General features: G+C 32.2%; 1 protein-coding gene across 1 annotated transcript; it reads left to right on the forward strand.

Annotated features, from left to right (window-relative positions):
- The first annotated feature begins 228 nt into the window (after window positions 1–228).
- On the forward strand, window positions 229–10849 carry LOC148617323 (uncharacterized). Its single transcript, XM_088584946.1, has 6 exons — window positions 229–348; window positions 1100–1151; window positions 4791–4968; window positions 5378–5533; window positions 6175–7755; window positions 8154–10849. Exons 3-6 carry the CDS (start codon window positions 4803–4805, stop codon window positions 8585–8587), a joined length of 2337 nt encoding a protein of 778 aa, XP_088441072.1. The 5' UTR covers window positions 229–348; window positions 1100–1151; window positions 4791–4802; the 3' UTR covers window positions 8588–10849.
- The last annotated feature ends 410 nt before the right edge of the window (window positions 10850–11259 follow it).

Genomic DNA, 11259 nt, shown 5'->3' on the forward strand with positions numbered 1-11259 from the left:
ATGTATTATTTTAGTTGCTTTATGTTCTTTGTTGTGTTTGGCTGTTTTCATGTCCCTGGATAACATTCATCTGATTTCCGCTAGAATCTTGGTTAATCCTTGATTACAATTTTCCTTTCCCCATTTTATCAAAGAAGTGATTTGTTGTTTTAAACACCCTTTTCGACAAAGAAAAAGCAAAATACAAGTGGAACTGAAAGCCGGATTTGTTATAAGTCCAGTCCGTTTCCGAGAACGGTTTTACTATCTCTCTGACAGATGATGGGTTTCTGTGAAAAAAATCTTAATTTTCATTTGAAAGGATGAGTGTCATACGTGGAATTATGAAATACTGGTAGTTTGTAAAAGGTAAAACACAATACATAAAATTTTGAACAGCGAATTTATTGTTTAACGCCGAACATTCTCAAAATCATCACCGATTCAGCCCAAATTTGGTATGCAGATCATCATCATAAATAATGGAAGAAATATGGCTTCGCATTGAAGTTGTCCTCACCTTTCGATCGGCGTCTACGCGTACATTTTAATGATCTTATGTATGCAGATATGCTACCAGGAATTACAATAATAAATAATGTTATGAGGCTCTAGTGGGATGGGGGAATTACAGATATTCAATATCTTCCTGGTTGAATATTACATGTACATTGTTCATGTATATGTGTACTTCCACAACATGTTTAACATTTATTAGTTCCTTATCTACATCTACATTATGTTATACATTTTAGATACAATTAAAATCAAGGGTTATGGATATTGTTTGTATCACCAAACTCAATTTTGAATTTTTCCTTTACAACCAGTTAAAATATTTTTAATTTCTGTACATGTCAAAAGGAGTTGCCTGACTGATATGGTTATACAAGTGACTGCATATTTTATTGGGTTCTGCTCACTGTGAGTGTGACTCCCAAGTTTTTAGTATTGATCTCATTTTTAGAAGTACAGAATCATTTTCTCACAGTTAAACATGTTTCAATGAATACATTCTTAAATGTAAGCAGTATTATATTCCATTTCACTCGTATTTTTACAAGTAGTTAATTATAAGCTGGTTGATTAATAAATTGATGTATTTTTTTTTTAATTTCAGCCCAATTGATTCAGGTGTGCTTTTCAGAGATGTAGCATCCAAATCTTGATAGGTATGTCAGGAGTTATAAATACATATGTCTTAACTTGTTTTATTGAGTTACTTAGTAAAATACCCTGCTTTTGAAACAAATATGAAAATAATTTAGGTAGGGCATGCTGTCCAACAAAAGTTATATGTACCTGCCACTACCCCCTGCTTTCTTTTTCAGTTAAGGAGATTTCTACAAGTGCATTCCATTTGGCTGCTGAGATTTTTGTTTGATGGGTGTAAAAGTTGCCTTCATAGTTTTTATTCACTTTATATTTGCTTATTGCCCCCTATTTATCATGGGATTGTGGAAGTAGGAATGTTAAGAGGTTGATCATAAGTTTTATTTACCTTGTCATGAAATATCAAATATCAATACATGTATTTATAGGTTTCTTAATGAGTGAAAGTTGAATATCATAAATTGTCGTCTCAAGTTATTTACAGTACTTGACATGTAATTTCAAAATCATAACTAATGAGCCTGTGCAAAGTTTTTATATCACTAGTTTAAATCACATTGTCCATGGTGTGATATTACAAATATCTAGCCATCCAATAAGTAGATAAAATGACCAAATCATAGATAAACATCACTTAGAATTACCTTGATTACCTACTTGTGTGATAATGTGACCTGCATGATTGTGTCACTTATATGATAGTGTAACTTGTGTGATAGTGTGATCTGTGTGATTGTGTCACTTACATGCATATGATAGTGTGACCTGTGTGTCAGTATAGTGTCACTTGTGTGATTGTGTCACTTATATGATATTGTGACTTGTATGACAGTGTCACTTGTGCAATAGTGTGACGTTTATGATAGTGCACCTAATTGAAATACTGATTGAGTTTCAAATTGCATACCCAAAGGAGATACCAAAATGTGCCCTGTTGAATGCATACAACTTTCAAGAATCACCCAATTGAAATGTGCCTGATTTTTGCTTAAGGCTAAAAACCACTAATTCCACTTCCCATAGGCTTCTATGCTAATTTCACAATATTCAATGGCTTCTCTGGACTTTACCTTAACTTTAACCTGCAGATGACTATATATCAGCATGATTCTACATATGTCAGCTCACAATCCTCAGAGTGGCATGTTGGGTTAGCAGACTTGCAGTGCAGTACTGGTCACCGGAAGTGAAGGGTCTATAAATAGCATGGGAAATCCCAGTGTTTTCACAAGATAGGGGTATATTTAAAAATCATTATGGAGATTAGGCTTCACATCACAAGAAGCAAAATGCACCTATAAAATGTACAGAAATGTTTTTCCTTTCAGAAACTGTTTAAATTTTTAAAATAAGATGAGAACTTTTTTCACAGCACTATGAGGAACAGGGGTAATTTCTGCGTAGGACTATTTTTGCGTACGTTCCAAATGCTCATTGGTTGAATTGGTGGTCTGTAACCTAAAGAGTCACTTTTTGTCTTAGAAAAAATAAATAACTATACAGGTATCTTCCTACACACATACTGAATGCATTTGCAAAGTTTCAGTGAAATGTGACAAGCACTTTTTTAAATATTTGATTTTTAAATATAGGGTAACCAAGTTGTGCAAGCAAAAAAGTGAAAATATTCTACCATACTGAAATGCATTAAATATTTGCAAAGAACTTTTTCTGACTTTTCAAATAAAAAATATCAATCACAACTTGTTTTTTAACAATATTAATGAAGAAATAGTTTTAAAAGTAATCATTTTCTGAGAAATTGGTCTATTTTTAAAAATTTATTTCTGACATGCCTCCCCCTTTTTCTTGATCACATGTCAAAAATCCTAAATCTTTAAATTTTCACAAAAGGTGATATATTTGGCTTTAAATTTGTAAATACAGTGTTTTCACATTAAAACATGACCAGTAAAGGGCACCTAAAGCAAAAAAAGTGCTCAATAATGGATTTTCCATGTTGCCATAGGGGAATGCTTATATGGCCTTAACCGCAGTAATGAAAGTGAGTTTTTCCTCATTTCTAACCTAATTTTTGCTCAAATCTACACAAAACTTGATTTCAAGTGCTTATTACTACCATATTTAGGTAAATATAGCCCTCAAAGTTTAATATTTGATATTTTTACTAAATTTTCTACACTTTTTACAAGATAGGACATAAAAATCAGCCAAAAAGACCAATTTTCCATAATTTGGACCTATAACTTAAAAAAATGCATATTTTGAAGGATTTTTGTAGTGTATTCCTCTCATGGCAAAGTTAACAAGATCTTCAAGTAGTTTATAGCTATTTCAAGAAACTTTTCATTTTGCCATGGCTTCAGCTTAAGGCTAAAAACCACTAATTCCACTTCCCATAGGCTTCTATGCTAATTTCACAATATTCAATGGCTTCTCTGGACTTTACCTTAACTTTAACCTGCAGATGACTATATATCAGCATGATTCTACATATGTCAGCTCACAATCCTCAGAGTGGCATGTGGGGTTAGCAGACTTGCAGTGCAGTACTGGTCACCGGAAGTGAAGGGTCTATAAATAGCATGGGAAATCCCAGTGTTTTCACAAGATAGGGGTATATTTAAAAATCATTATGGAGATTAGGCTTCACATCACAAGAAGCAAAATGCACCTATAAAATGTACAGAAATGTTTTTCCTTTCAGAAACTGTTTAAATTTTTAAAATAAGATGAGAACTTTTTTCACAGCACTATGAGGAACAGGGGTAATTTCTGCGTAGGACTATTTTTGCGTACGTTCCAAATGCTCATTGGTTGAATTGGTGGTCTGTAACCTAAAATCAAGAAGATGTGCCTTTCCAATTACAACGTACCTAACCTCTGCAGTCTAGTTGTTAGCTAAAAATAGTGTACCATGAAGTTTTTTTTTTTGGTCATGATATTTTTCTATAAGAACTGTTCTAAGTCAGAATATTTCTCCGATATACAATATACTAAAGTAATACTACAAAATAAAAAATCCGTGCCTGCCTGCCTACACTTGTACCCAATTTTTTTTCAAATGTTTAATATGAACAAATTATTTTTATTTGTCTTATTTATTTTGGAACTTATTTTTGTTATATAAATACATTTACACATGTACATGTATTTACAATGTATTATATGTACCTCTCAATAACATGATCTTCTCCTTTAATGTTGTTGGTCATTTAAAGTCATGTCTAAACAAAGGGAAAAAGTGGTTGAATTATGGTATAAAAAAAACATGCATAATGTATTTAGTGAAAAGAAAAGAAAAAATATAAGCAATACCCACTTACTTGGTTCTCCCACTACCCCATTTAATAATATCCATCATCTGACCTCCAAACTGATTTGGATGAAAATCTAAAACAGGGGGTATACAATGGGAATATGTACAAAAAATGTACATATACATGTAGTAAAGATTATGTGAAAGCTTTATTATTATAATCCCATTCAGCATTTTCAGTGGTGTAGAAGGAGTAACAGATAAGGGATTGATAACCTCTGTGCAATGGAAGGAAGGAAGGACAGATCAGGACACCCCTATCACTACATGTATACCCCATCATAGTGGGGCAAAATAATTACATTGAAACATCTAGATTATAAAACATAACAATTATTTTCAAAATATTGTACAGCATGCTATACCAAGTGCACAATTACATGTACATGTACCCATATGTTTAAAAATTTTATTGAAGATTTAGAAAAAGATGACAGACGGCATGTTTTGTGTGAAGATTGAACCGGGCTGTACTGAACCAGCTCAGGGAATGGTGCATAATATGATCAATTTTGGTGAACTAAATCAACTGTCAAAGGCCATACAAGACTCCTTGACCGAAGCGTTTAGAAAGAAAGGATCCAGTGGTCAAAATGGTGTGAAATTTTGTTTTGTCTTTATTTTGCAATTGACTTTAAAATATTTCAGATGTGGATAAGAACAAACATCAAGAGACAATGAAAACAAAAGATACAATCTAAAATTTGCAAAGGATCAATATGTTTTCTTAAGTTACATGTATACTTTTGGTAGTGATTTTAAAACACAACCAGCATCTACATTTAGAATTAAACAAAACAAAAAAAAATATAATGGATCACACTAATGCATTGAAAGTTTATGTTTTCTAACATTCTCTTCAGAATTATTAATGATTTTAAAAAGACAGTTGCAGGGTAGTAACTCAATATTTCTCATATTAAAAAAAAATATAAACAGATTATTTTTACACAAACCTGCTCTTATTGTATTTTCTAAATATATAAATATCTTCAATTTTAAAAGAAACTGATACCATGGATACAGGGCTTGCTAGTATGTCAGATAAAGCGAAGAATGGGGAAATGTACTTAATTGATGGAGAAACATTCTGCTGCAAAGAGGAAAAGAAGGATTCTTGTCTGTCTGTAGAGAAAGTCCAATCAGATGAAGTAAATACAGGTATATAAACCAAGGTGTAATTCATATAATATTTTTGCTTTGGTCACAAAACATGAGTATAGTGCTCTGCGATATAAGAAAAACACCGTGTGTGCTCATTTTAGATGTATTAAAGCAGTCTCACAAAAAATTTCACAAGGCATCAGCAATATCATTACATGAATGCATATTTGTTTAAGGAATGACTGTTTTATTTTTTTCAGTCTGTGAAGAAATATAACATCATTGACATGGTGCTCACTAAAGAACCTGCATAACAGGTTATTTTCAAGTGTGCACCATGGGCCACTTGTGTCTATTTGCACACCTATATGTGTTCATTCAATCCTTGCTATAGCTTGGGATTTAAGTCCAACTTACAGGCCATGTCTAAGTGTGAATACACTGACACTAAAAAAATCCAGGGTACATGTACATGTATCTAGACTTAAACAACTTTTAGGCATTGCACTGTGTAAAATGTACCTCCACAAAAAATAGATAAATACATGTATATAAAAATTCCATGTATCCCTAAGCCCAGATAACTTTACACTTACAAATTTATAATGGGTATTTCAATCTTTTTCCGTGAGTTTTACTGTAAATATCTGTGTTTTCCCTATTGTAATTGACAATAACCATTTATTCCCAATTTTTAGATGCCAATACAGAAGATTGTCTGCCAGAAGACAACTCATTAAATGTGGATGGAATAAAGTTTATTGAGTATGATGACAATAATTATGATAGGACAATTCAATCACCACCAGATAATGGTGGAAAGAAGCAGAAAAAGAAAGTTGTTAGGAGAAGGAAAAAGAAAGAAGTAGAAGTAGAGAAACTAGATGGCAAGTTGAAAATAAAAATGAAAATGAAAAATCAAAGTGCTGAGCATACTGCTAGCAGTTTAACTGATGATATGCCAAAGGAAATTCTTCCTAAGGATATTGACAAAGAGAAGAAAGAGCTTGATAGATTAATTGCAGAAGAAGTTCTAAATGGGTTGATAAAAAAGGAGGTCAAAGATGAGCCTTTTGATTTTTCACAAGTACCAAATTTGTCTAATTTGGCTACTACTCAGAAAGAGGCTAACCAGTACATGAATAGCTACATGCAGAATACAACATATGCTTCAGATACAGTTGAAGTTGATAAGCCGTCTGCTTGCCAGTATTGTGGAAAAGTGTTTGTTAGTGGAAAAACTCTAGTCAAGCATTTGGAGCAACATCTTGGCGATCGGCCATTTACATGTGATGTTTGTGGCAAAACCTTTAAAATTCGACAAAATTTAAAAAGACATGAAGTTGTTCATACTGGTGATAAGCCATACAAGTGTAAAGTATGTGGTAAAGGTTTTGGAACATACACAACCATGTCAAAACACCAAAGTGTTCACACAGGAGAGAAAAATTTTGAGTGTGATGTTTGCCACAAAAAATTTGCTCACAAAACAAACTTGAAAAGTCATCAACTTCTTCATTTGGAAGAGAGACCGTTCAAATGCCACATTTGCCAAAAAGGTTTCAACAAGAATGCTTGTTTGAGATCACACATGAAAAATCACCTGGGTATTAAGCCCCATAAATGCGAGTATTGTGGGAAAGGATTTCCAGAGAAGTACCAACTGACCATGCATGTACGCATACATACACAAGAACTACCTTACCAGTGCAATCAGTGTGAGAAAAGATTCAATCAGGTATCTAACTTGTATACACACATGCGTAAACATACAGGAGTTTTACCCTACGTATGTGATATATGTGGGAAAGGTTATCGAGTGGCAGTACACCTCAAACATCATATAATGAAACATAAGGGTAATAGGCAATACAAATGTGATATTTGTGGCAAGGAATATTGGTTTAGAGGTGAACTCAATAGGCATCTTAAAAGACATACTGGTGAAAAAAGTCACAAGTGTGAACAATGTGACAAAATGTTTTTTACACCTGCTGAACTTCGAACTCATGTTCGAGGGGATCACGAGGGAAAAATGTACAACTGTAAATACTGTCAGAAAGAATTTCTTAGAACAAGCAATCTGGTGAGACATGAAAAAATCCATGAGGGTATCAAGAGATATGACTGTGACGTGTGTGATGCCAAGTTTTATCATAAGTCAGAGTTACGGGACCACAAGTACAGGCATGATGGGGTATTCCCTTTCCCATGTGACCTGTGTGAAAAACAGTTCAGAAAGAAGGCTCAGTATAATGAACATCGTAAGGTTCACACAGGTAATTATTTATAACCTTACATGTGTAAGTTGATATTATTAACATAACATTATGTAGATGTCTATCTTGTATTACTGAGTTTAAGTACAAGAATCAATGAAAGATAAACTGAAAAACATTTACATGTAGTTTCACTCACTAAAACAATACTGTTTGGAATTTGCTGATGATTAGATGCACAAGTACTGCACCTTAATTAAGTAGTGCACTATAATGTGATGTATTCACTCTTGACTTGCCAGTAGAAAATATCCCAAAATTTGATCATGAGCAGTCAAATATTTGTCTGTGTTCATCTTTTATAAGAATTTATGCTTTGAAATATGTAACACAGTTGAATATAAAAAATAATCATTGAAATGATACCTCAATGCTCCTTATTACGTTTCTTTTACTAGGTGAAGGCATTATAGAATGTATTCCTTGTAACAAGAGATTCACATACAAAAGCTCGTATAAAAAGCATTGCCAGGCAATTCACCATAGGAAAAATGTTGCCAAATACCACAAGAACAAAACAGCAAAATCAAAACAAAAATCAAGTGAGAAAGATCCTGTTGATAAAGAAGATGATGACTTTGAGAGCAATGCATCTGGCCAGGATGAGAATCAAATAATGGAATCTGATGGAGGTACCACTGAAAGTTACGATAATGAAGATGATGGTTCTGAAGGTTTTGGCGAAGACAAGAACAAGCACGTTGAACCTATGGAAAAAATAGATGAAGAGATTGAATCTTGTAAGGTCAAGTCCCTTGACTCTAAGGAGTCCAGTTCTTTAAAAATGACTATCAAAAGGCAAGATTCTACTTTAAAAATTGTAATTCCTTAAGTAATGAGAAGTATAATTGAAGAGGTTGCCCATAGATAACCAAGGGGTTGCCCATAGATGACCAAGGCAGTTTGTGTCAAATTTTGTTTATGGATCACAAACTCATCTGTTCTAAAATTTGCATGTTTGTTTTTAATTAACTGAAATGATAAGAATAAAATAAATTACATAAAAAAGCACTAGAAACTTTAAAATATAGGAAATTAACTCTTCAATTAGTTTATAATTTAGTTGATTTGTTTGGGAACTTTGAACATATATTCAAATCATCTACTTTTGATACAGAAAAATGTTTCAGTCATAATGAGTTTTAACATAATATTTGAACAAAAAATAAACATTGGGTTGAAACCTACTTCTAAAAGTATGTGCCACCCATATCATAGGATCTGCCTGGTTTCCTTATAGACAGTCTCTTAATAAAGGTCATGATAGTTTGGTTAAAAAAATAATGGTGATGAGAATACAGAGAACAAAAGTGGGGCAGAAAACAACCTTGTTATAGAGAGAATTTTTAGTAAGGAAATATAGGGTCTTAAGTCTAATAATGTCCAGTTCCAGTTGAAAATAATGCCAAAGAAGCCTAATAATGTCCAGTTCCAGTTGAAGATAATGCCAAAGATCCATCTAGTAGATGTAAGTCTAATGAAAAAATGTTTTATATAGCAGGTATATACTAGTACGTAAAGTTTTAGATCACAGATCTCTGTTAATCTAATAATAAAGGTGCCTTCTAAAACACTGTAACAGTATTATTTTTCGCAGTTGCTATTCTTTGCAGATTCTGTGAAGTGAACACATTTGTGGGTATCAATTTTTGTAGTTTCAAATAATGATTAGCATTATAAAGTGTTAAAAATCAATTTTGTGGGTACTATTATCCACAGTTTTCTGTCCTCCACAAAAATAGCTACAATTAGTATGTTTACTGTGGGACACTTATTTTAATACATGAACATTGATGAGGAGTCAGAAATTTGAAAATGTGTAATGTTAATCTACATGTATAAGTACTTTTTATTTTTTTTTGTAATTGAGAATTTTTTTACTTGTTTCCTCAAATGTTATTGTGTTCATATACATTTTGTACTTCTACATTTAATTATTATTGTGGTATCACATTGTGCAATTCTTTATGTTTACACACTCTTAAAGACCTACACAGTGGGTGATCAAGGGGGTCAGATTCAGGGTTGAAAAGTTCTTTTAAATTTTTTTGCAAAATTTGTGGGAAGTGAGCAAATAATACCCTGGAATACCCCTTCCTCTTTTTCAAAATTCTGGATCTGCCTCTGCTTCAATGAACATCATTTGTATTTTATGGTGTACATGTACCTTTGTCAGTCAACCCATTCCTTTTTGGACAGGTTATATAATAACATAAGATAACAGTCATGAAGTAAAAAATATCAATTGGTGTAGAATAATTATTATAATTGATGGAATGATAATTTCTGTTATTGTTTCATAGTTGAAATACCAAAAACTGTGTGGTAGGCATATCGTGTGCTTAATAAGCATTAAGTATATTGTTGTATTAATAAGCACCAGGCATGTGATAATTTATAGTAGAAAACCGAGAAATATTTTGCAGTTTTGGATTGAAATCAGATAAAATTTATGACTGTGGTGTTGTATTTGAATTATTGGTCACAGGAGATGAAGATTATGTGTATTGCACTATAAAGAGGAATTTAACTTTTAAATGTTGCAATAGAATGTATATGAATACGTAACTATAAATATCTCTCTTGTCTCATTTCACTTTCAGAAACTGACTTCACATTTTAAAACAAAGCTATTCTAATTCTGGGTTAGTTTTTTATTCAGTGAATTACTGTTGTTATGAGACATGCCTGGTACATGTATTTAAAAATAGCTGTACTTAAGTAATGTTTTGATATGAGTTAAATGATGCTACAAATGTTTTTGCCAGAGTGTTCACATGTTTATTATACACTGTACATGCACATGCTTTAAATTCATGAATTAAAGTGTTGATTGTTTTAAATGATGTCTTGTTAAACAAATTTTAATTTGATTGTTGCAATGCATATAAGCTATGCTGCAATTAGTCTTTAAAATGACATCTGGCTTCTATATGAAGTCTTGCATTCATTGTGCCAAATTATGTGTTCAGTGCTTATACATATATCCCTAGTCACTTCTTTGCCAGCATTTATTTTATTGTTGTTTGTAAAACAGGGTACATTGTACATGTACCTGATATAATCTCAGTGATGAAATAAAGATGAAAGAAAATGCAGTGTTTTCATTAACTACATGTATCTACTCTAAATGACAAAATGCTTTGTTTTCATTAAATAATTCTTGTTTTTATTAACTCTTAATGGATTGCTAATGTACATTTGTATGGTAAGTAGTAATAATTGTTGTTAAAATTTGTTAGATTCTCAACCAACATTTTTCCAAATTTGAGTCAGATGGGCAATTTTTTTTTCAATTTAAGTGATAAATGCTTTCATTTTGAAAGATATTGACCTAAAAAATCCAAATAAAAATTTTTGCGGAGGGTGTTAGAATCAAGGATATTTTTTTTATTATGGCCTTGGTGCTATGAGTGTATTGTACCCTAACTCATTATTAGATTGGGGTACAATACACTCATATATTTAAAGCAGTTAAGAACAATGTATTACTACTTATTCTAC

Source organism: Perna viridis, chromosome 5, assembly GCF_037379345.1.
Source record: "Perna viridis isolate PV_CMFRI_1.1 ecotype Kerala chromosome 5, ASM3737934v1, whole genome shotgun sequence".
Lineage (NCBI taxonomy): Eukaryota > Metazoa > Mollusca > Bivalvia > Mytilida > Mytilidae > Perna > Perna viridis.

What these genes read in the sequence shown, in the direction of transcription:
- LOC148617323 (XM_088584946.1), top strand. Translation starts at nt 4,803, where the DNA reads ATGACAGACGGCATGTTTTGTGTGAAGATTGAACCGGGCTGTACTGAA. An exon ending in AGGATCCAGTGGTCAAAATG is followed by an intron (nt 4,969 to 5,377) that starts GTGTGAAATTTT and finishes CAATTTTAAAAG; the next exon opens with AAACTGATACCATGGATACA. An exon ending in ACATCGTAAGGTTCACACAG is followed by an intron (nt 7,756 to 8,153) that starts GTAATTATTTAT and finishes TTCTTTTACTAG; the next exon opens with GTGAAGGCATTATAGAATGT.